The 27,788-nt window shown below is 36.5% G+C and overlaps 1 protein-coding gene across 5 annotated transcripts in view; it reads right to left on the reverse strand.

Moving 5' to 3' along the window:
* Nucleotides 1–746: 746 nt before the first annotated feature.
* Nucleotides 747–27,788, reverse strand: part of LOC126297649 (WD repeat, SAM and U-box domain-containing protein 1-like) — a 223,542-nt gene continuing 196,500 nt past the window's right edge. For all 5 annotated transcript variants that reach the window (XM_049988728.1, XM_049988727.1, XM_049988729.1 and 2 more), the window contains exons 17-18: nt 24,752–24,907; nt 747–12,965 (exon numbers count right to left, since the gene is read on the reverse strand). In XM_049988728.1, coding sequence (XP_049844685.1) covers nt 12,805–12,965; nt 24,752–24,907 — 317 coding nt within the window. In that variant the 3' untranslated portion in view covers nt 747–12,804. The remainder of the gene's footprint in view (nt 12,966–24,751; nt 24,908–27,788) is intronic.

Below are 27,788 nucleotides of genomic sequence, written 5' to 3' on the forward strand. Positions count from 1 at the left end.
AGTAAATAGAAGATAACACCAAAATGCAGACAAAAGAACTCCACGCAGCTCCACCTCTATGTGGTGCTGCATAGCAACAGTGCCTGTGGCCTCAACTGCGTAGCACAACTTTTCTGTGTAGTGGAAGCCATGGGTACTCGCTAAGAGGTCTGTGTGGAGTACTATGGCCTGCACAGAGTAGTAAGATAGTTTACCCTAATAGTCACAATGCAGCTTGGATAAAATGGTTAATAATTTGTCTCAACTGGTTCTTTAATATACTGTACTTCATGTTCTGTAAGTGAGAGTCCATAGCTAAAAGTCAAGGTCAGACATACTTCACAGAAAGTTATTAAGAACTTTTTCATTCTATCCACATTAATGCAGCCCAAATCATTAAATTTACTGTCTGAAATGCAACAAAAATGTATGAAAATGAGTAAAACAAAACTGTCAAAAATTATCAGCAAGGTGATGTAAACTGTTTTGACTATACTAACTGCATCTGTGATGAAAGATGTCAGCAAGCATCTCATGTGTTGCCTAGAAACACTAGCAATCTTGTTGCTCAGTTTCTTCCCCACCATTACCTCTACACACATATTTCCAAAGTGTATGAATCCAAATTTCAAATCACCTGTCAGAAATCAAATAGTCATACAATAAAAGCAAATTAAGAGGTATTTATGACCCATTATGCACTATCAAGGATCAATATAAAACAAAAGAGCATCATAGTGGTTTGGGTATAATAAAGAAGCAAGGCATTCATTTCCAGCAAAGTTTATTTCTCATACAAAAATTTGTGCACAATTTCGTTTCTGTGTGTGTATCTTACCAATACGCAGAACAATACGAAATATAATTTAAGCGTAATGAAACTCCAGTTTTTAGGAGTTACTAAACTTGATGATTTCCCCACAACACTGATTGCTTTTGTGAAGATATTGTAAATCCCAGACATAGTCAGTGACTGGTAACAATTTTTAAAGTAATTTTCATATAATTATGGCAGCTATGAAAAATAACAATTAGAAACCATAATCATCTTCTGATATAAACACACATTTATCTACAAATCTCAAAACATGTAAGTGTTTTTTAAATGATAAATATATTTAAAAACTATAAACACAGGCCTGGTGATTCTTGAACCATTGAAAATATAATGGTCAAGAGATATACTTTCAAAATGATAAATTATGATAAAAAATATGATTGTTACAATGACAAAAACTATTTAGTACCTTATAGATATTTTAGATGCCTCTATCATGATACTTCACATGACATACTGCAAAGTTCAACACCATTTGCACTAGCTATGTTGCTTAACACCAAAGGAGATAATGAGCTTCTGTTAGCACACTGTGGAACTATTCTGTTCTTTTTGATGTATTGTACTTACTGTGATTGCAAATTCATTACTGAAGTAGTTACATCGATAAGCTCCACTAAAATAATTCAGTTTTTATGAATGAAGTAAATGTCACTGAATTATTTTTTTACTACCTATCTACGAACACAATACATTCTTAAACTGAATTGACAAAAGAATGAGAAACAAAACTGGCATCAATACATCAGATGTCCTTCATTGACTCCAAATGAAACTGTCAGTGCATTAACAGAATTTACATTACGTGAAAGTGCATCTGGCAGTTTTCACTTAAGTTTAACTTAATGAAGGTGATATATATTAGAGGATCACGAACTGTAAGCCTTAAGATACTTCTATTATTGAATAAATAAAGTACAATTACATAAACAAGATATTCAATTTAGGTATGTATGTATGTATGTACAGCTCATCATATTATGAAACTTTTCAATAATTATACTCTTTTTAGCTTACAAGGTATCCTACATGTGTGAAGGAAACATATAGTCAATGTCTGACAGGTACTGCTGTATTTTATATTTGTTATTAATTAAGATTATCAAACAAATGAAATAGTAATATATAAACTTATATGTGTAACCAGTAATAATTCACTTGTAGTGTCTGTGAGCAGAATACAAAGGAATACTGATGCCTTGGTACTGGACATAACATCTAATACAAACCACGTAGTGGCTAGCAGAGAAGGTATTTTTCAATGGACATTAAAAGTAGTAAATAAATGCATGGGGGGAGACAACTAAGAAATATCATGTTTCTTTGATTTGCATGACTTACAGTAACACTACAGTTTACTGCAAAGATAACAAATATTAACCTGTTACTACAAAGGCAAAGGACAGTTTTACATAGTCCTATATGACCCAAAAAAAAAAAAAAAAAAACATATAAACAGCAACAGTACTAGACTTGATTAGAATTAAATTTTCAACAGTTCAGTTGCACTGTACAGCATTTGCCCCTAATGGATCCGTTAAAAATAATAAAAGGTCTTCTGTATAATTTTAAAATTAAAGTGGTGGGCATACAAAGAAAAGGCACATAGAAGCACTTATTTGCTCTAAGAACTATAAAAATGGTTTACAGAAATACATACACTGCATAAAGTCAACAAGCATAGCTAAAATAAAGGTGCAAGCAATGTATTATGATGTTCAACAAAATTTCTGTTATCTGAAAACAACCCCGAGGAAGCACACAATTAATTTCAACATTATTCATAAATGTATAGGAAACATTTAATAGTTGTTACAACAGGGCCACCCTACAATCAAAGATGGAATTCTTCAGCAAGTAAATAACAGATTTGAAGTTAATGTCGCTAAATTGAACTCATCCGTTTTGCTCCTTTAAGTTTAAGTTCAAGACCATTTGCACTAGCTATGTTGCTTAATGCCAAAGGAGATAATGAGCTTCTGTTTGCACACTATGGCACTATTCTGTTCTTTTTGATGTATTGTACTTACTGTGATTCCAAATTTATTACTGAAATAGTTACATCAATAAGCTCCACTAAAATACTTCAATTTTTGTGAATGAAGTAAATGTCACTGAATTATTTTTTTTACTACTTGTCTTCTGAACACAAAGACAAAAAGAATATATTTTGTCTTTCAAGATGGAAGGGTCATATCAATAACTGTAAACACTACACAATAATGGCCTAACATGTTAAAAATACATAAAAATAAAAATTCAAATAAGAAACTTGTTAATATGACAGAGATACAGAAAGTGTGGTCAGTACTAATGTTCAGGTACTTCCATTGCTGCTGACAGAAACACTTTAGCTTAACAGTGACCTTTGGTATTGGTTTTTAAGGAGGAAATAGGAATATGGTGGTACAGAGAGAGGTCACTAAGACCTTGGCTAAAATAGAGTCATCCAATGTCAAAAATGAAACTGGGCCACCTTACATTAAGAGCTGAGTGAGCTGCATTCCTCCTCCCTCCTCCTTCCCACATCCTCCTAACTAATTCATCTACCTATTGTTCTACAAGCTGCGAACACTGTTTCCTGTTTTAAGTGTTGCAACTGGCAGTACTGAGAGTTGCATCTGCTCAGTGTTAAGTACTAGCCAGTCATTCTGTTACATGGTTAGTTCAACATATTACAGTATCATCTTTGGTATTAATAAGAATTCTTATCAAAAAGTCACACACAAATATATTTCATTCCATTTTCTGCCTTTGAAACTATCATGGTAACTATTTGTAAACATTAAAAGCTTATATTTTCAAAGAATATGAAATATATTATTTTGCTCAATATTTTAGTCCTTAACAACTTTATTACACAACACTGGAGACTATATTAGTTTTATGTGCATATCGGTATCAAAATTTGCACAAAAATTTAATTTTGGTGTGATACATATGAATAAACCTTAATTAGTATTTTAAAACTATCAGCTTTCTTTAAGTACTACTACTACTACTACTACTACTGAATTGAGACAGTCACTTTGAAGAAACAATGCTAATGAATGTTGTTAGTGATTAACGTTTTACAGATATTTTCAGAATGTACAGACTTCAAAAACTATATATAACAATACACATGAAGTGTTGACACTCTTCTCCAGTTAGGCTAAGGAGAATATAAAACTGTCCACTCTGAAGGACACACAAACAATCACACTACCGGAAAATTATGTGTAAAATACCAAGAAGCCCAGTACCAAGCTTAGCCAGAAGCCAAGAGAACTTAGGGGCCTTTTCCAGTGATTTTGATGCAGAGAATCAGGTACTTGCAGGAAACAGCCTGGCTAGCAAATTAAAATATAGAATTCAATACGATCCTGTGTTAATATGTCTGTTAGCTATGTAAACAAAGAGCTGAGTGGATTGCTTCTAAATGAAACAAAGTCTCATACCTTTACCACGCCTGTTGCTGCAATTGGGAGATGGGGATACACAAATCATGGCCTGCACCTGAATGGGAAGAAGGGCAGATTAACTGAGCATGTTGCAGAAGTGTAAGGGGAGGGGGGGGGGTCACAGTCTCACAAGAATCCCTGTGATTACTGAGTCAGAGAGGCATATTTTTTAGGTTAGAGGCAGATTATGTACAGACAGTATTAAAAGAAAGTAGAGGAGAACAGGGCCATAATATATGTCATACTTCTGAGAAAAATAAAATAGATTTCTATCATTAGATCATTATGGGGTTGAAAAACAAGATAATGAGTTTCTTGTATGCCTAAATGATGTGGGAAATTCTGAAGCTACAGATGTTTTGTGCCTCTCTCTCAATACCATGTACCCACAGGGATGGAGAAGTTAAATATCCGGGGTTACAGACTAGCATCATTTTCGTGCAGAGTCATGCCAAAAGTTGGACATGAAGTCAAAAATACTGAATTAAATATCTTTTGTGCAGATCAGAATCTAGAACAATGTGCTTGTGAGTTGTTACTGCAGAATACTTCTATGGACATTTTAAAAATCTACAGATTGCGTCTAGTAAATTTCAGTTGTTTTTTATAAATCTAGATGCATGATTGAGTTACCTGTCAGACAAGAAGAAACCATTAGTAGTTTGTGGAGATTTCAATGCAGACGTCGTAAAATATATGGATATGAAAAATGAACTGGAATCAGTATTTGGGTGTTCCAATCTAATCTCAGTAACCTATTTTCCAACTCGTACACAGGGAGACACTAACTGACAACATTTTTATAGACAACTGTCAGGCTTAAACAACTGATGTGCACTCAGTTGTTAATGGACTGTCTGATGATGATGCACAATTAATTAAATGCCCCTTACTGTCTGAGTCTTATTAATGAGAACAGGATACTATTTTTTAGGAGTAAGTTAAAAGAGACGGTATGGGATTAGATATACATATACATAGAGAGATGCTGCTGTCAGATTCAATTTATTCTAGAGTACATTTTTGTCAATATTTTCCAGAAAATCCATTTTAATTAAATTAAGCAATGGATAACTAAGAGAATTAAAATCTTATGTAAGAGAATGAGATAAATTTTTATAAAGGCCAGAATAAGTCAAGAGCAGACATTACTTGCATACTACAAAAATACTATTACACTTTCAGGAAAGTCATTGAAATGTCAAGAAATAAATTAATAATACAGATAATAGGATTAAAACTAAATGGGTCACTAACAAATGGGACAAAGGACAGCCAGTCAGTGTACTAGGTACCGTAGCAATTAAACTAAATGACAATGGTTTGACTGACAATTTGCCCATTGTGAGTACTATTAACAATTACTTCCTAAATGTAGCAGCAAAAATAGGATTAAATGGTTCCTCAGAAGGAGGAAGAGAATATGTTAAAAATGTCATTCCACAAAACTCTAACCAACATCCTTTACTGAAACTGATAAAATTCTAAAACAAAAGCTCATGTGCTGTTGATGGAATTTCAAATAGGATTCTGAGGATTTGTTCTAACTTAACAAGTAATATCATTAGTGATATACAGGGTATCCCAAGAGTAATGGTCAATATTCAGGGACATGACAGGAACAATCATTCAAAGCAAAAAAGTCCGGTAAATATGGGCTCCAAAATGCATCCCTTAAGAACTATGAGCACTTGTTCAGTAGAAGACATGTTTTTTACAGTAGCAAAAATGAACCAATACTTATAGCTTTAGAGCCCATGTTTATAGGACAAAAACTGATTGAAATGGCTCTGAACACTAAGGGACTTAACATTGAAGTCATCAGTCCCCTACACTTAGAACTACTTAAACCTAACTAACCTAAAGACATCACACACATCCATGCCCGAGGCAGGATTCGAACCTGCGACCGTAGAAGCAGCGCGGTTCCAGACTGAAGCACCTAGAACTGCTCGGCCCCAATGGCCGGCTTTACTTGACATTTTTTTCCTTGCTTTGGTCCATACAAACACCTCTCAAAATATGGAGAACAAAGAGCTAGCAGTAGAAAAGATTTGTTACACAGCATTCAAGATGAAGCACTCGTAGCTCTTAAAGTATGCATTTTACAGTCCATGTTTATGGAAAGTTTTTTCTTCAAATGATTTTTCCTGTCATATCCCTGAATATTGACTATTCCACCTGCCACACACTGTATGTGATGCATTATTGGCACAGGGAATTTTTCCAGATATATTATAATATGCAATTATTAAATGTCTTCATAAGAAAGGCAACAAAAAAGATATACATAATTATGATCCACTTTCCTTACTGAGATCCTTTCCCAAAATATTCAAAAAAGTAATGCACTCAAGAATAGTGTCACATTTCAGCAGAAACAATTTACTTAGCATATCATATTTAGTATTCCAGAAGGGTTGCCTGATTAAGAATGCTATTCATACATTCACTCATCAAACATTACAAGTCCTAAAAAATAAAATATCACCATTTGGCAGCTTTTGTTATCTTTCCAAGGCATTTGATTATGTAGATCATGTTACACTACTAGAAAAACTCAAGTTTTGTAGAATCAATGGCTTTACACACAACTTGTTTGAATCATATATAACAAACACAATGTAAAATGTTGTGCTGAATAATTCAAACAATGTTTGAATGGTAGAAAATTTTAGTGACTGGTGAGAAATCACTAAGGGAGTAACAGAGGATTCAATTTCGAGTCCACTCCTATTTATTATATGTGTGAATGACCTTCCACTTAACATTCAAGAAGAAGAATTGACAATTTTTGCAGAAGAAAATACCAGCATTACAATAAATTCCATTATAGAGTATCACAGAAGACATTGTTAATGATGTTTTTCAAAGAATTTTTAAATGCTACTATGAGAATGGATTCCCCCTAAATATTGAGAAAACACGTTATGTTCAGTCCTGTACAACAAACAGTCATACCAACAACTGATGTAGAGCGTGAACAGGGGTCAGTAAACAGAGCAGAATACTCACAATTTTATGGTGATGAAAACTTGAACTGGAAGAAGCATATTACTAAGCTTTTCAAACAATTGGGTTCTGATACCTTTGCTCTTTGTATAGTTGCTAGTCTTGGAAACAAATGAATCAATATCCTGAAATATTTTGCATATTTCCACTCAATAATGTCTTATGGATAAATTTTCTGGGACAACACACCACTCGATTACAGAAAATCATGAGGTAAGACAAATAGGTGGTTTTCACCTGCGGTCCTCAAGTAGGTACCTCTTCAAGGAGGTAGGCATTTTAACTGCAGAGGAATTATGAATAAAAATGCCTTCACTCACAATTTTTTCGTGCTTTATTTAATTACATGATGAATTTCAGACCCTGTGGTTCCATCGTGAGGTACAAATCATCCAAATACATAATTTAGTTCCAATTGAGTGAGGTGAAATGTATGTTCTAAACTGTCAATTTGCAAATGAGTTTGTTTGGAAACAATATTTCTATCAATCATCAGAACAGAATCAATTACGAACATATTTTACACTTTCACACCATCAGACATTGGTTTATCCTTTCTGTCATTGCAAAACATGTCATTCAAACAGCACATTTGTATATGTACACCTTGAGTGATGTGACATGTGATGACAGAAAGTATAAACCAAAGTATGCTAGTGTGAAAAGGTTAAAAATTTTGGTCCTTGAGTGTTTGGAGCAAAAATTTTACCTCATCCTAAAACAGAACTAAATTATGTATTAAAACAATTTCCAGCTGCATGTAATTAAATAAAAACCATAAAAATTAATACCAAATGCATTTTTATTCATACTTCCCATGTGATGACACATTTCACAGCAACAAAATATTGATAAAATTAAATAAAAACAAATAACATTACATATACTCACTTATGCAAATCATTGTCAATAATGCATCACAATTTGAGAAGGACAGAGATGCCCACACCTACAAACTTGAGGAAAAAATGAACTTTATTATTCATTATTAAAGCTGACAATGGCTAAGAAAAGAATTCAATAAGCAGCAACAAAATTTTTGGTCATTTGCTCAATAAAATAAAATGTTGAACAGGTAGCAAAGCAAGTCTTGAATTCAGTCAAAACTCATTTGTCCTGTCCACCTCCTCCTATTCCACGGATGAATTTCTATTTAAAAAGCAGTAGCCTGAAAAAATCTAGTTTTCAAATGTTTTTAAGATTAGGACTGAAAAATAATGTATTCATTAATCTTGATACTGTTCAAGTATATATATCCTGTAAACTGACTTGTTCTACATCACTGTGATAAAAGAAGCATTCAAATAAGCTATGAAACATGTAGCTAACTAACATCATCTATATCATTAGACTGATGAAAACAACTACCCTGATCTTAAGGACTCTGTTACAAATACCAAACTACCTATGACCAAGTAAGTCTTCACACTTCACCATTTAAAGGTCTACTGTTCTACTGCAATCACTTGTACAATCCAGTGGTCCCACATTTTCAACACTGTAATTATGATAATGCTCCAATAAGATATCACATTTCCTCTAGACATTAATGATCAAATGGGTTTGTTTGGAAACAATATTCCTTTCTATTGGTTTGTCATCAGTATAGAGTGTCAGTTCCATAATCACACCACACTTTAGTTGTATGAATTACATTAAACTGTGATATAAATACAGATAATCATCTTTCTTTCTTTTTAATATACCATAACAGGGTACTTATTTAACATGAAGCCAATTTCTTCTGGATTCTGAATAAAAGAAACTACATCCAAACTAGAGAGAGACTGAAGGCAAAAGAATGCTGGGACACTATGCATGAAACAGTACATCTGTATTTGAGAAGCACAAATATAGTACACACTACCATAAATAGCTGAGTTTTGCTTCCTTAATTTGTAGCACATAGAGATGTGTTGGTAACTGTATATACTTATCCATTCTATAATCAGTTTCTTAACTTAAATTTAAAAAATTCATGACAAAGAGAAAAGTAATGGACAAAATTATTTATGACAGAATGGCAAACTGATCACATGTCCCATGTATTTGTGTCTCTTGTTTATGGGTGCTCAACCATGACACTTCCATGAGTTAGCTGAGTTACGAGGAAATGGGATTTTTTTTTTTTTTTTTTTTTTTTTTTCAATGGATAAACTATAAGAGGCAAACCTTCACAGAGCAGTTTTAAAAATGTACAAGACAACTGCATCAACAATAAGAATAAATATTTAGGAAATAAATTGATGTAGCATTCAAAATTCCTATGTAAACTTCCTTTTTTTTACTGAAAAATCTCTGCAATATTTTGCTTTTACCAATGTTTCCATTATCCTCTTTGAAGGTTGCAAGAGTGTCTCTTTTACCGAGGTATTTCAATTTCACTATTCAGAACTCTCATTCTGGTTATGAATTTTTGCATGGTTTTAGAAGGAAAAAATTCAAGAAATTTGGCTGCAAGATTACAGGCACATATGAAAAACAATGTGTATTGTTAGTAAAAATATATATAAGTAAATGCAGTTTTTGGACTACCCATCACTAATACCTGAACCAATCCACAAAATTTATCTGTTATTAGAGCATACAACAAGGGGAAAAAATACTTTTGAAACAAAAGCAAAAAAAAGTGATTTTTTGGGTAAAAATTACAATGTCTATCAAGAATGCTGATGTAATAGATTCCTTTCTTTGATATTGCTAATATTGACTCATTTCCATTCCCTGCAGCTTATTCTGCACACTGAGGCCTACGCAAATGTGACCAATCACGTGAACAATTAAGATATAATGTCAAATCAATCTCCGTGGACTGTGTACCACAAGACATTTTAGACTGCAAATGACAGAACATTGACATTATTTTATTAGTTGTGCCAACTGACCTTGTCTGAACAAATCTGCACAAACATTTGAGAAATCTTGTGACATGGTAAAGTATTTAAAAGTGTTGAATAAAAATAGTGAAAGGCAAGATTCTGCACAACTGAATACTACCTAAAACCCAAAGAAATAGTTTCTAAACAAAGAAAAGTTATCGTAATTGAGCATGTCATTATTTTCCCTTGGGAATAATCAAAATCTTTTATACACATAGCAAACAACTTCCAGCCTAAATGAAGGATGCATATCATCACAATAGGAGAAGCAAGTATGTTTCACAATGCAAATGTCAGTGAATTACATCTATTTACACATAATAAGAAAGGGTGTAAAACTAGAGGTACGGAGGGTGATTATCTGCATGAAGATTCGTGTCATGTGAATCAGGTCTAAAATGAAGTTTAAATAAATAAAACCTAGTTTCTCACAATAGAAAACTGTTCAGAGAATACGCAGTAGTAGAACAATAAACCCAAGGCCAACACCACTTCTGCTACCCAGTGCAAATGGTGCTCTACACCTAGGGCCAGGTACGTTCACAGGGGTGGTCAGTGGCACAAAGAATGCCACATCCTCACTGTCCGAAAGGGGGCGAGGCCGAGCCTGTAAGCAACCTGCACAGTCCAGGTTGGTGCATCCTCCAATAGAGGGCATGTGAGTGCTCAGTACAGTTCACACACACACACACACACACACACACACACACACACACACACACACACACACACGCGCGCGCGCGCACACACTACACTCTCTCTCTCTCTCTCTCTTACTTTTGAATGGCAGGAAAAGTAATAATGATGGTCTTGTAGTTATAATTCAGGAACATCAGTATCTACAATAAGAGATGATATGCAAATGCTACACTCTTCTCAACATTACCTCTGTCACGCACTACCAGTTCCATAAATAGCACAAACTAAAACAATCAAATCAAGAGTGGAAAGTAACCAATGCCTACCACTGGAGCACTCTTTATGAAGGTGCAGGCCATAGGACCTATTAATTTAAATTCTTAGTTGATAGCTTCACAGAAAATAACTGCTGTCCGCCTTATTGGGAAAATGTATTAACTTTCATTACACCAAGTTTCCAAGAAAAAGAGCAAGCTTGTCAAGTCTGTACATCATTCTATCTCATTGTGCAGTTGTTCCACTTAGCAACACTAAATTTTACGTGTGCTTAACATAGTGTGTCCAACTGTTAATCGTGAAGGTACTCTTATATGTGATCAGATGTCATCTCTCACAGTGGCACAATCTTTCAAACTTTGGTATTAAATGTCTTGTTACAACAATTACAATGAAAAATGGCAATAAAACTGAACAAATATAGTAACATCAATAATGAAATTCAAGGCTGAATTTTCATCTCCTTTAACAAAAACAAATCTATTGCAATGCTTGTAACAGCAACACAGAAACACTTGTTTACACAGTTTACTCTAGCTGGAATTACATTTCTTGAACCTAAAATAACTAGTTCAGTACTCAATAAATTCATCAAATTCTGAGATAAAAAAGTATCTTTTTATCCTGGGTACATAGAATGCTACTGAGTACTGCAAATGTCATGTAACAATGAGAATAATTTTGGCAGAAACAGCAATGAGATCTGAGAGCTTTCTGGATGAATCATAATTAAAAATACTGCTTGATTAATACTTAATTTTGGTGCAAGATTTACAAAAATGTAACTGTAGGAATGAAATATATTCAGCTTCCATGGATTCCCCAATCATATGGAATAACACACATTACGAAAATCGTCTCATAAACTGTAATATCTCTAATTTCCATTACAAAACAATGATATATTAATTCTTTAAAACAGGACATGTTTTTTAAATGGAGAGCCATTATTTACCAATAAAAATGCTTTAAAAAAGCTGGAGATAATACATAAAATTCAACAAACGTTTCTTTTTCTTTATGGGTAAAGTTCAAATGTATCAACAACACAATAAACTAAATTCTACACACTTCAATTACAGCAATGGTGTCATTGTGGATATTACAATTCTCCTGGCACGATAACGACTTTGAGCAGTAAAGCATGTCGGCGTTTGTTTACTTACTCCAAGTGCTAATGCACTTACATAAACACTGTTAAGCAATCTAACACACCTGTAAATAAAGTTAAGCACAGATAATGGAATTCTGTCACTCATGGCATTCAAACATTACACTGACTACACTTTTGTGTTTTGAAAAGTGTACCATCCTCAGCAATAAGCCTTCATAAAACTTAGAAGCTTCAACTTCACATAAAAAAGTAAAGGCACACTGCCTTTGTCACAAACTGTTGTTCAACACTGCATAAAAATAGACATTTCAATTTGTAGCGAAAGTTCAAAAGTACAAAAATATGTTCACATCACCAATCAGCAATGGTAGGATATTCAGCTAACTGTGCACACAAATTTAAAAAGAATAAACTAGCTGTATAATGTCCTGAAAATATGTAATGCATCAGTAAAGCATATGTTTTCACACGTGAGAGACAGAATGAGAACAGTAGCTGTGCACAGTAACAAAATCAGTCACCATTTTATGACTAGTGAATTTAGAATTTAGAAGTAATAGGTGATGTAACACCATTACATGTGGCATGTACATACAGGTGGGTTACAAATGCAAAACCTGAAATTCAGGATGCTGTTTCACCATAAAGAAATTGACAAATTTCTGCTTTAAGATCTGTATTTGGAATGCATTTGGTATTACTCAACTGACTGTTGGTCATGGGACTAGTAAATTTTCCACTGAGGAACCATTCATTAATTGCTGCACACTCGTATGTGAACCCATCTGGAAAAAAGTTCATAAAATCTATATGATAAAATTTTAGAAACACAAAATTAGAACAGCTAAGTAAATGATACAATGAGAAAAATGTTAGGTTACATTTCGATGGAAAACTGTTATTTAACCTGATAATTATCCACAAATGTAGCTACTACTAGACAACAACCTGAGGATTTTTAATAAATTTACAGCAAATGCTGTATCACCTGCAAATGTTTCAAAACTTGGATAAAGCACTGTAAGTCCCTATATAATAATAATAAAAAAAAGACACAAAATTGTACTTTAACAGAAATGTTCCACTTATCCGAATGAGAATTATCTGCGATAATTTATGACTTTTATAAAAAAATAAAAAGATGAAGCCTGAAATATTCTGTTACCGTTAGAAGCAATGCTTTCCTCCTGGAGATGAAAACATCCATGAATAGTTAAATAGTGATTGATATGAATAAGGATTTCAGCAGCCAAGTGTTACGGACATAGTGAGCAATACAGGAATATAGCAAAAATGAGGCTATCAAGGAACTAGGCATCTACTGAAGTTCATTTCAAAGTATCTAAGAAATTTATTTTATTTTACTTTCAGTGGTCATACTTTCACTATGCGTGTGAAGAAAATGTGACCTTAACATCAGAAGTGAATTACAAAGATGAAATTATGAAGTGCTTCAAAGTGATGATAACAGTCGATAACTGATACATTTATATTAAAATTAAGAAAATAGATCTGAAGCATCAGAAAACTTCTAAAAGTTGTAGTTACCAAAAAGCACGGGTTCTCACAAAATATAATGACACAATAGTGCAGAGTAATACAAATGAATGTAACCACAAATCACAGTGGAGTGATATAATTTGTCTTTCTTCAAATGAATATCTGCCATTCACAATGCTACGGCCAAGTTATGACTTTAAATCAAGTGGTTCAAATGGCTCTGAACACTATGGGACTTCACATCTATGGTCATCAGTCCCCTTTAAATCAAGTAATAAATACAAATGGACAAGAGTAGTATACAACAAAAGCAAAAATAAAAATAACAGCAGTGAAACTGAAAATGAAAAGTCAGTTTACTCATTACAAATGATCTATATAAATTATAAATTATATATTTCTGCTGTATGTGAAGGCTAATCTCAGGAATTACTGTAAGGATTTTGGTATGGTTTCCACTAATAGACTGCTTCACGAGGAAGGTTTGTGTGGACAATTTATTACTTCTATGCCAGACTAGTTGTCCAGCCATACAAACTTAGTGGAACCTGTGCAAAAGTGGAGCAAAACATTTCCTGGAACAGATGTGGACTCTGGCCATAACTTGTTAGTTAAGAAATGCAGATTAATGAAGCATAAAGTGCAGAAAAGTAGGAAATTAATATGGAGATGGGACATAGACAAACTGAAACAACCACAGAGTTTCAAAGGGAACATTAATGACTGACTGACTGACTGAAACAGATCAAGCAAATACCATTGAAGGTAGCAGAGGAACAACTAAATGAACAAGACAAACCCCAGTAGCAATCCTTGGATAACATACAAGATACTAAATTTAATTGACGAAAGGAGAAAAACAAAAATTCAGCAAATGGGAATACAGAGATAAAAAATTAATTTAAATAAAACTGCAATATAGCACAGCACGAATGGCCAGAGGAGAAGCATAAAGGTGTATTAACTTGTATGACTATGGGAAAATAGCTGCGGTGTATAGGAAAATTAAATAAACCTTTGGAGAAAAGAGAAGTAGCTGTTTCAACACCAAGAACTCTGATGACGAAGCATGCAAAAGCCTAAAAAGTGGAAGCGTTATCTGAAGTACAGAAACTTGAAGATAATATTATGGAACGGGAATAGGGAATGGATGAAGATGATATGAGATACGTGAGATGAGGGGACATACAAAAATAAGTTATACAAGTTGTCCCATACTAAAACCACTGCACAACCTGAGTGGTGAAATTTCAGGAGAGAGTACATGTTCCAGATTCCCTGCAGACACAGTTCTGCTGTGGCATGGTTAACAAATATATATCAGTGTGGGAGTGAAATCCTGTGGCAACTGGAAATGTATTTCAATGATGAGGAAGTTCAACAGCAGTTCTTGAATGGCTTCTTGACCAAAGAGACAATTTCTATCATGAAGGAACTGAATGACTGGTATAACATTCCCACCACTGCCACCACTGTTTACAGAGCCTTGAAGACTATGTTGAGAAATAGTGTCATGTATCTGTTTCACTATGAATTGTAGTGCAGCATTCAACAAAAGTTACTTGGCCTGTCATAATAATGTGTATCATACTTTTTGAAGTCTCGTTGTATTACAAAAACAACTTGATACACTACCGAAAGACAAAACCCAAAACAACGCACATGGGGTAGATGACTTTCCATCACAAAAACCTTGGGAGAATTAACCACCAGCAATGCAGGAACATGAAGCAACATACTATGGATCAATTGGAATGAAAGTAAATCTAATCTAATCTAAGGGTTACCATAGAATACAGATTGGAGAGAGACAAAGTTACATTCAGGGCGTTTGTAGATTAATAAAAAAACTCTTGATAATGTTAATTGGAATACACTGTTTAAAACTGGAGTTGCCAGAGCTAAAATACAGAGAGCGAAACGTTATCTGCAATCTGTACAGAAACCAGGCTGTAGTTATAAAAGTCAAAGTACATAAAAGGGAAGCAGTAGTGTAAGACAAGATTGTAACCTATCAACTGTGTGACTCGAACTACACACTGTAACACAGGAAACAAAGCAGAAATTTGGATATGGACATATCGATGGATTATGTGGAATAATTGGCAAGTTTTATTGCGTGTATATCTAGTAAAGGTGCTACCATAAAGGGTCACACAATATCTTGGGTTGACTGATCATGTGAGACCAGCCGACCAGCTGATTCAAGCTCAAGCAGTCACGAGCTCACTCATTTTATGTGAGTCAGACAATGCCAATGGTAACTGATGTTTCCCTGGAAGATGATATTTTATTTATGGACTAGGCCAAATACTGATGTAGAGTGATTTTACTGGTACGCAAGATGGCTACACACGTATGTGTGAGGTTGCTAGAGCGAATTTACGCTTCAGCAACTATGGACCCAACAAAAATATGGAAAAACTGCGAGAAATTCATGCCTGAACATAAATGCAGACTATAGCCAAGCCTGCATGTTGTGCCATTGTACTTGACTATGCATAGCACCTGTCCAATGTCCTCAGCATCCTGCAAGTCTCAGTTATGGTCAGACCAATGTTCTGTATAGTTGTGAGTGCATTATGTCAGAACTAAGTGGATGCTATATGGTGGGTGCTTCCGTAATGAAGGGAACCAAAGTGCTCAGTGTTTCAAAAGGCACCATATCGAAGATTTATAGTCTATACTAAGTCACAATGCGGAAAAATGAGCACGTTGAGTAATAATGACAGATGCCCATTGAAGAGGATTGTGATGAAAAACAAGAAGATGACAGCTGCAAATCTCACTGCAGAAATGAATGTTGCACTTGTGAACATTGTCAGCACCAACGCAACACATAGGGAGGTCTGGGTAAGAGAACTGTCGGGTGATCTGGAATCCCAAAACAACTCATCAGTGTTGCAAATGCACATAAAAGAAAAATCTGGTGCTGAAGACTTGAAACCTGGGCTCTGGAGCAATGTAAGAATGCCATCTGGTCAGATGAGTCTTGTTTCATGCTGTCTCCAACTTCCAGCTGAGTTTAGATCCCAAGAGTGAAACATGGTGGGATTTTGGTGAACATTTAGGCAGTCATATCATGATATGCCATGAGCCCAATGGTTACAATGCATGGTTGCTGATGTACCTTCACTCATGACATGCGCAATTTCAGAGATCGCATTTCCATACAGTTCATAGGCCCACTTATAGAGACCACTTGGGTCAGCCGCCTGGCATAGGAACAGTATTATTTAAGCAATCACAAATGAGTGCCACCCTGTTCTATATTCTGTATTATTGTTGTCCAGTCTGTGTGTTCAGTGCTACGCACAACCTGTATCTTTAAGTGTTGCTCTATAAAGTAATTCGTTCCATATATCATGTTTGTTCTTGCTATAGCAGTTGCATAACTGCTAAAGATTATGTAACCATCTTGGCTGATCAGTTCCATCCTATGGTACAATCCTTGTTCTCCAATGAGGAGGCTGCATTCCAAGATGACAAGGCTCTTGTTCCCACAGCTCACACAGTCCAGGACTGGTTTTGTAAGCATGAGGATGAATTGTTGCACCTCCCCTGCCCACCACAGTCACCAGATCTCAGTATTACTGAGCCTTTGTTGTCTACTTTGGAGTGAAGGGTGCACGATCGCTATCCACCTCTATTACGGTTTCCTGAACTTGAGACTAGCAGGAAGAATGGTAAAAGACTCCACTGAAAACCATACAGGATCTTTATATTTGTTCATTCCGAGACAACTGGAAGTCGTTTTGAATTTCAATGGGTTTCATACAGTATATTAGACGTGGTAATGTGTTGTGTTTTTGACATTCCCATATTTTTGTCCAACCCTGTATACTTATTCTGCCAAGAGAACTAACTATTGGAGTACATGAAATGTATTTGCAATTGCGAATATACACTACCATCAGGTGTGTAATGGAATGAAGACAATGAAAATTTGTGCAGGAGTGGGACTCGAATCCAGATTTCTTGCTTATTGCATGTGGTCGACTTACTATTCGCCTACCTGAGCACAACTCACAGCCAGATCCAAACTTCCATCTGCCATCAACCAGTGTCTACAACCTGTACTCGGACACTCATTATGTACATTCCAGTATAGAGGAGACATTTTACTTGAAAGTCACTTTCCCTTTATCCATCGACACTGAACATGACTCTCAAGTAAAATGTCTCCCCTGCACAGGAATATACATAATGAAAGTATGAGGACAGGTTGTAGACACATGATTGACGACATATAGAAGTTTGGGTCTGGCCATGAGTCGTGCTCGGATAGCCAAATGGTAAGGTGACTGCTTGCGATAAATGGGAAATCTGGGTTTGAGTCCCGCTCCGGCACAAATGTTCATTGTCATCATTGCTTTATACAGCTGATGGTAGTTCATATTCGCAACTGCAAATACATTTCACGTATTTCGTGACGGCTGTAGTTGCCACTGTGCCTTTTCCTTCAGTCGTGCATGCGTGCCTGATGGTACATTACATCATAATTTGGAATAACACAGGCACTTTAATATCATATTGTAACTATTGCAGTGGTTTCCACAACTGTTTATCAATATCACCACAACTGTGTTACTATCAGGCAGCTTGGCTGTATACAGTTTGAGTTACATTTACAAAAAAATAGTTGTCCACATTCTTCTTATTTACTTGTGGCTCAAAATAGTCATTTTAATTTTTTGAGAGCTTACTGACGTGTTACAGTGAACTTATGCAAGTGTAATTAATAAATGTTTCCAAAGAAGACTGAGGCACAAAATTGGTGACCTTTATTTGTATCAGGCAGAACTATAAGGATGCAAAGCTTTTTGAACTGTGGCAGTAACAACTTAATCTACATCAAGACCTGATAAAGTTTTGCTGATTTCAATGCTCTTTCAGTCAAGAAGTGTACCAAAAATGGTTAGTGCTGCTTTTACAGGTACATGATATAAAGCATTCGGATCATCAGTGTGCATTTTTGTTTTCAACCAATCCTCAGTTGTACTATTTAGTACAAAAGTTGACTCTGCTGTTGGACCCATCAGTGCTTCTCTTAATTTTGGCTTACTTTCAGCACATATGAGTGCATATACACTTGACAATAGTTGGACCTCTCTAGCAGAAGTGTTATATATTGCTTGTGCTAATGAAGTCACAAGTTGTTCAGCAGGCATTTTCTTCTGATTTCAGAAGCTCTACTACAAGTCTGCATTGGATCTTAATGTGTTAAATGTGTCTTGCCCAGTGGCAAGCTGTCAGCCCTGTTCTACTCTGTCCTGTGTCATTCTGAGGCCTATTTTCACAGTTGTTCCCTAGTTATCCAGATTGTATTACATTGTATGCATGGCATGAGTGTCCCTATTATGAAGTAGAATGATGTCAATGTTTTTTGCAAAGGGCATACTGCAGAGATTTATCAAAATGCAGCAGGTATCAGTTCATGTCCATTGCCAGTTCAGATTAATAATATTTCAGGGAGCCGTAGTGCATGGCATGGAGTGTGGCATAAAAGTTTAGCATGTCTGTCTGGCATACTGCAGGTCAACAGTCCAGACCCTAAACACCAATAATTATTTGGAAGGTTCTTGAAATACCTTATGTTTCTAATGTTTGTATATTCTGAAATATTCAATGTTCATATAAATAACAGCATTCTGTAATATTTAATGTTTGAATAAATAGCAGCACTGTCCATTCAGAAACTCAGTTATGTTATGATGTACATCAGTATCAGTAATAAACATGTTTTCAGTGTTAAATGTTGCAGTTCCCTGAGGCCCCTGCCTTCAGATTTGGACTCAATCATGGTTTGGTGGAGATGCTGCAAACTTGAAAACATATACATACATAGTATTCTAAACCAAAGTGACAACGAGGAAATCATCGTGCCCAATCCAGCTGATTATGGATGGAAAGATAATGACGGTGATGAGCTGGCAGATAAATCTGTCACCACAAATATAAAAAATATTTGTGAACCAACAAACATTGAAGCAGTAAATGCAGATCCAGATTTTGATGTTATCGTCGATTCTTTCTCCGATTCTGAAGAAGAGCCTGAGCGTGTGCCTGAAAAATCTCCTAAGAGAGACAAAACAGTTGATTTTACATGGAAAGACTCTGATTTGGACCCTAAAGTGTATAATTTCAGTAACAGTGGTTCCGGTTGCAAAATTGTCAATTTAGATGATTTATGTACTGTATACGACTGCTTCCAGGTTTTTTTAGAAAAGAAAATGTGAGCTACAAAGCTGAATAATGTAATTTATATTATGAACATCTTTGCAATGATGCCAGTGAAAAATCAAGACTGTGACGTTGGAAAAACACAAACAGTGACGAATTTTACTGTTTCCTTGCTGTAAATTTTCTGATGGCTCAAGTGAGAAAAAGTGAAATAAACAGTTATTGGACCAATGATCAGTTGCTGTCTACTCCAATGTTTGTGCAAATCATGCCAAGAGATACATATCTTCTGTTACTTAGGATGTTACATTTTGATGATAACAGTAAGGACCCTGGAGATTACAAAATCTGGAAATTATGTCAAATTGTGGATCACTTAAGAAGAGTATTTCCAGGTGCTTTCTATCCTTTTAAAAATTTGTGCATTGATGAAAGTTTAGTTCTCTTCAAAGGTTGTGTCTTCTTCATGCAGTACATTCCTTCCAAACGCCACAAATTTGGTGTAAAATTTTTTGTGTTATGTGATTGTGAAACTGGTTACATTCTTGACTTTATTATTTATGTGGGTGCAGCAACAGACATAGAAAAAGAAACTGACTTTGTTGTATATGTTGGAATACCTGGAAGCATTGTTATCACTTTACTTGATACTTGGTAAAGATCAAACATTATATGTTGACAATTAGTACACTAGCCCAACGTTATTTTCTTATTTGCATGACAGAGAGACTAATGCCTGTGGTACTGTGAGAACAAACCGCAAAGGCATGCCTTCTTTATCAAAAAAACTTAGAAAAGGCAAGATCGAGTTTATAGCAACAGATAAACTTCTTGCTCTGAAGTGGCTGGCCAAGCGGGAAGTGAGGATGCTTTCAACTCTTCATACAAGCAAAATTACAGCGATTGACAAAACTGACAGAACCATGAATGAACCAAAAACAAAACCAGCCTGCATCATAAGCTACACTGAAAATATTGGGGCCGTCGACAGGAGTTCAGTAGAATGTGTACGAAAAACTGTAAAATGGTATAAAAAAGTATTTTTTTCATTTGGTGTATCTGTCTCTGCTCAATGCATATGCATTATATAAAACTAAAACGAGACGAAATATTTCAGTATCTGATTTTCAACAAAAACTTATTAAGGAGATCCTAGAGATTCACTGCCAACCACAGAGGGACATCATGGAAGGAGATCGGCTGATGGTGACAATCCCTTACACCTAACCGAGCGCCACTTTATCTCGCTAATCCCAGGAACTTCAAAGAAGGAGGCCGTCCAGAGAAGGTGTACTGTATGTGCAAAACATGATAAACAAGATACATTTGTGTAAAATGTAATGTGCCTTTATGTTTGAATTTTTGTTTCGAGAGATATCACACTTTGAAGTATTACTAAAGTAATATGTTTTGTATTTTTTTTCTCCTAATAAAGTACCCTTTTTGAACAAAATAAGATTTTCTGAACAAAGATTTAAAAAAAGGAAACGATTTACACCGACAATACTGGATTTTGTGCCTCATTTTTATCTCAATAACAATGGTAGACTGCTACAGTCCTATACAGGGTGTTACAAAAAGGTACGGCCAGACTTTCAGGAAACATTCCTCACACACAAAGAAAGAAAATATGTTATGTGGACATGTGTCCGGAAACGCTTACTTTCCATGTTAGAGCTCATTTTATTACTTCTCTTCAAATCACATTAATCATGGAATGGAAACACACAGCAACAGAACGTACCAGCGTGACGTCAAACACTTTGTTACAGGAAATGTTCAAAATGTCCTCCGTTAGTGAGGATACATGCATCCACCCTCCGTCGCATGGAATCCCTGATGCGCTGATGCAGCCCTGGAGAACGGCGTATTGTATCACAGCCGTCCACAATACGAGTACGAAGAGTCTCTACATTTGGTACTAGGGTTGAGTAGACAAGAGCTTTCAAATGCCCCCATAAATGTAAGTCAAGAGGGGTGAGATCAGGAGAGCGTGGAGACCATGGAATTGGTCCGCCTCTACCAATCCATCGGTCACCGAATCTTTTGTTGAGAAGTGTACGAACACTTCGACTGAAATGTGCAGGAGCTCCATCGTGCATGAACCACATGTTGTGTCATACTTGTAAAGGCACATGTTCTAGCAGCACAGGTAGTGTATCCCGTATGAAATCATGATAACGTGCTCCACTGAGCGTAGGTGGAAGAACATGGGGCCCAATCAAGACATCACCAACAATGCCTGCCCAAACGTTCACAGAAAATCTGTGTCGATGATGTGATTGCACAATTGCATGCGGATTCTTGTCAGCCCCACACATGTTGATTGTGAAAATTTACAATTTGATCACGTTGGAATGAAGCCTCATCCGTAAAGAGAACATTTGCAGTGAAATGAGGATTGACACATTGTTGGATGAACCATTCGCAGAAGTGTACCCGTGGAGGCCAATAAGCTGCTGATAGTGCCTGCACACGCTGTACATGGTACGGAAACAACTGGTTCTCCCGTAGCACTCTCCATACAGTGACGTGGTCAACGTTACCTTGTACAGCAGCAACTTCTCTGACGCTGACATTAGCTTTATCGTCAACGGCATGAAGAATTGTCTCATCCATTGCACGTGTCCTCGTCGTTCTAGGTCTTCCCCAGTCACAAGTCATTGGCTGGAATATTCCCTGCTCCCTAAGACGCTGATCAATTGCTTCGAACGTCTTCCTGTCGGGACACCTTCGTTCTGGAAATCTGTCTTGATACAAAGGTACCGCGCCACGGCTATTGCCCAGTGCTAATCCATACAGCAAATGGGCATCTGCCAACTCCACATTTGTAAACATTGCACTGACTGCAAAACCAGGTTGATGCTACGTACTGATGTGCTTGATGCTAGTACAGTAGAGCAATGAGTTGTGTGTCAACACAAGCACCAAAGTCAACATTACCTTCCTTCAATTGGGCCAACTGGCAGTGAATCGAGAATGTACAGTACATACTGACAAAACTAAAATGAACTCTAACATGGAAATTAAGCATTTCCGGACACATGTCCACATAACATCTTTTCTTTATTTGTGTGTGAGGAATGTTTCCTGAAAGTTTGGCCCTACCTTTTTGTAACACTCTGTATATACGCACTGGGCGAAGATAACTCGCAGAGGGCGGGAGCCTGAAAGAACCCTGAAGATAAAATTAGATGGAGATTTGATGCCACAGAGAGGCTTACTGGCACTAGTTCTTCCTGCAAACGATTCGAGACTGGAAGAGGAATGGGGGAGTAGCAGAGGTACAAAGGGTATCCACTGTCACACACCGCAAGGTGGCTTGCAATGTGTAGATGTAGATGCATATGTAGATGTAGCGTGTTCAGTTACCGCACCATATCGTTACAGCGGACGAAACTTGGGTCCATCGTGTGACACCAGAGATGAAGAAAGAATGAGTGTCATGGAGACACTATTTGTCCCTCAAAATTTGATAATATCAGTTAACTACTTAATAGGTAAACTGGTTCCAGTTGGGTCCATCATAATTCTGCCATATTTATTAAGGGTCATATTTATGATGAAAAAGATTTAACATTCACAGATAATTGAACTGTACGGGAAAAAGTCTCCACAATAAGGAACTCCTCCGCCACACACCATCAGGCGGCTTGCGGAGTATGGATGTAGGTGTAGAACTCACAGAAAATACTGTGAACTGCACTGCCAAAGAATATAACATAACTCACATTAGGTTGGATATACAGAGCACAAAAATGAATTATATTTCAATGGTGGTAAAAGTGTTGAAGAGTGCTACATGAAAATGTGCAATTTGTACAACCAGTTATTAAAAAAAGATTAATTTTTATTTTCTAATTTAATGTTGTAGTAATACATCCTAGGATGATAACTTTCTGTGGTGCGAATTTGTGATGACCATATTGCAATTATTTCTTTAGCATGTATATCAGTGCTTTCAGTGTACATCTTTACATATTGTGACTGTGCTCAGTAAGTGAACTGACTCGCAGAATGTACACACACATAAAAAGCTGTACTCATGCATCCAGACAGTGATTATACAAATTGTAAGATTCAATACAGCATCAAAAGGACAGATTGCTGCTCGCCACATTGAGGAGCTGTTGAGTGGCAGACAGGCACACTGAAAAAACTGTTAGATATTTTAGTGATCGAACTAAGTCCTTCATCAGATGTAGACAAACCAAAACACATCCCCATTCACAAGGCATAACTCAGGAAAACAATGCCACTGTCATCTCTGGGCACTTAGACCTAACTGCAACTACATCTGAAACAAGCAGCAACAGTCATTGAGGTGAATAGTGGGGGAACACAAAAGTCTTCAAGAAGTGAGGGTGAGAGATAGCAGGGAGGGGTGATGGAAGATGGTAGTGCTGCCTCTGAGACTGTACAAGGATGCGCTTAGGACAGTGGCTGTGTGTGTGTGTGTGTGTGTGTGTGTGTGTGTGTGTGTGTGTGTGTGTGTGTTCGTGTGTGTGTGTGTGCATCTGATGAAGGAGTTAGTCCGATTGCTAGAACACCTAGCAGTCCTTTTTCAGTGTGCTTGTCTGCAACTCACCTCCATGTGGTGAGAGGCAATCTATTCTTTTCATATTGTTGTTATTCTATTGTTTAATTGTAAGAGTTGGTATGATCTGTGACATAAAGCATGGCAAACAGAATGCATTAGTAGATCAGTCATCACAATAAGCAGCTTAGTCATTTTGTTCAACGTAACAGAACATGGTAATTCAACTGTATCAGCAGGACAATGAACAACATTTTTTTTTTTTTCTATCGACTAGCAATATTCTTAAGTTTGTTGCAGTCACTTATTGTAACTAAAATATCTTTGTAACAGTGACTAGTTTAATTATACCTGAACAAATAACTGGATCTTGCATAATTTCATGCGTAATAGGACAGAGAAATTCATGTGGAATCTCTTTGTCTACTGGTACATCCAACACACCATAGTCAGCTTTTTTCAACCAAAAAAGGTAGGATCTCAGTTTTTGTCTTTCTCCCTCTTCACCTGTGGATGTAAACATTCTTAGGTTAATTTTAGATTCACAAATTATGCGATATGAACAAATGACAATCAAAAAATAAAAATGCAACAATTATTCTGAATGTGATGTACTGAGAGTCAGCATCAATAATGCGCGCAACAGGGGTGCCTAAAAATTACGGTTAGGAGATCTCCCAAATTAATACAAAGTGGAAAATTATAAGAAGTATATAACCTTGCTACATCAAACAAAGGCTTGGAAGTTATGTCCTATTTAATACACACTGTGTCATTATCTATGGAAAACAATCATACAACTACAATGCTTTTATTACTGGTGATACAAATGCTCAAGAGTGAGAACTATTAACTCACATCTGTACATACAACTTCTCCATAAGAAGGAAAGAAAATAAACAAATATATAGATAAACTGTCCCTACAATCATGAATGCAAATGTAAATGACTTACTGTCTACACACAGCACACCATCAAGAATTACAACTCATTCAGCACATTAATGTTATCCCTAATGAAAGTACAGAAGATAATCATCTGCTGTTAGTTGAAGAGCAGCATTTAATCATAAAGCTAACTACAAACAAGTTTCACAGATCAAGATTGGACTGTCAGCCTGAATCAATAGAATGAAGAATTTTGATTAAAGATAAAGCTTTAACTGCTCATAATGAAATAAGGTAGTAACAGAACACGAAGATTGACCAGAGAAACCCTTGTAGAAGTAGAGGGAAGTTGTTGTGGAAATAACTCTGCTGGAATGGCAATTCAGTTGAAGAAACCCCTGATGAAAAACAGGCTCCCACCTTTAGCAAATTTGCTAATTTAAGTGTGCAGAGAGACAGGAAAAGCTACACAACAGTATTTTAGACACAAAAATGGCTAAAACATCAATTTCAACTATCTAAAAACCATCATGTTGGAGGACAATAACAAAATCATTCCTGCAACAAATTGATGAGCATAAAACTAATTATGTTGAATACATGCTAAAAACCATCATGTTGAAGGACAATAACAAAATCATTCCTGCAACAAATTGATGAGCATAAAACTAATTATGTTGAATACATGCTTTTGGCTCATTCTTACTAATGAGACAGAAACATGTTTTCTTGTAACTGACAGCAAACAAAGTACAAATAAAATTGCAAATCAGAATGGGTAAAATTAGAGATACACAAAAGTGAGACAAATGTTAAAGACTATGGAATTAAAGTATTTACTCAGTCACATACTCTTTTCATTCATGTACATAGTTATACGGAAAAATAAGCAGAGAAGAAAGATGAATCTCTACTGATAAGTGAAAGGCAATGACGAAGAAAATCTCCAAGGAAACTTGCATGTGATACTAGTGAAACTGGAGTTGGAATAACCAAGTCTCATATCAAGGTGCACTTAAGCATGCATGTATCATAAAACAAAAAGAAACAATACCAAGTAGAGCTAAGAACAATGAATGATCCAGAGCAGGATGAAGTACTTAAAAATAGCTACTACTAACTTAATAAGTAAAATTATGTTCTGTTATCAAAAAAGGCCAAGAGAGCATTAAATGCAGCAACTTTTCTTATTACAACTAAGCTCAACAAATAACATGCAATGTACACTCATGCTCATAAATGAAATATAATGCTGATACATGGTGAAACAATGCTCTGGTGAGCAGTTTGCACGTTTAAATCACCTTGGAGTATGACCATGTGGTGCATTCGACCTGCGGTCGTCGGACGGTGGCGCTGGCAGCAGTCCACATCCACAGAGGTGTGTTGGTGCATGTCAGAGTATGGCAGAGCGAGTAAGTGTGCAGACATTTTCAGACGTGCTAATGGTGACTGTGTGTTGAAAATGGCTCAAAGAACACATATTGATGATATTATGAGGAGCAGAATACTAGGACGACTGGAGGCTGGTCAAACAGCAGGTCATAGCACAGGCCCTATGTGTGCCACAAAGTGTGATCTCAAGATTATGGCAATGATTCCAGCAGACAGGAAACGTGTCAAGGCGCTACAGTATGGGACGTCCACAGTGTACAACACCACAAGAAGACCGATATCTCACCATCAGTGCCCACAGACGGCTAAGGAGTACTGCAGGTAGCCTTGCTAGGGACCTTACTGCAGCCACTGGAACAGTTGTCGCCAGACACACAGTCTACAGACGACTTAACAGACATGGTTTATTCGCCCGGAGACCTGTAAGGGGCATTCCACTAACCCCTGGTCACAGGAGAGCCTGTAAAGCCTGGTGTCAAGAACACAGTACTTGGTCATTGGAACAATGGTCCCAGGTTATGTTCATGGAAAAGTCCAGGAATAGTCTGAACAGTGATTCTCGCTGGGTTTTCATCTGGTGTGAACCAGGAACCAGATACCAACCCCTTAATGTCCTTGAAAGGGACCGGTATGGGGGTCGTGGTTTGATGGTGTGGGGTGGGATTATGATTGGTGCATGTACACCCCTGCATATCTTTGACAGAGGAACTGTAGCAGATCAGGTGTATTGGGATGTCATTTTGCACCAGTATGTCTGTCTTTTTAGGGGTACACTGGGTCCACTTTCCTCCTGATGGATGATAACACACGGCCCCACCAAGCTGCCATCGTGCAGGAGTACCTTGAAACAGAAGATATCAGGCGAATGGAGTGGCCTGCCTGTTGTCCAGACCTAAACCCCATCGAGCACATCTGGGATACTCTCGGTCGACGTATCGCTGCACATCTTCAAACCTCTACGACACGTGAGGAGCTCCAACAGGCACGGGTGCAAGAATGTGAGGCAATACCCCAGCAGCTGCTCAACCACCTGATCCAGAGTAGCACGTGTGTTTCGGGACGGTTTAGTCAACTTATCACCAATACCGTGGACTTACAGATCTGT

This window comes from Schistocerca gregaria, chromosome X, assembly GCF_023897955.1.
Source record: "Schistocerca gregaria isolate iqSchGreg1 chromosome X, iqSchGreg1.2, whole genome shotgun sequence".
Lineage (NCBI taxonomy): Eukaryota > Metazoa > Arthropoda > Insecta > Orthoptera > Acrididae > Schistocerca > Schistocerca gregaria.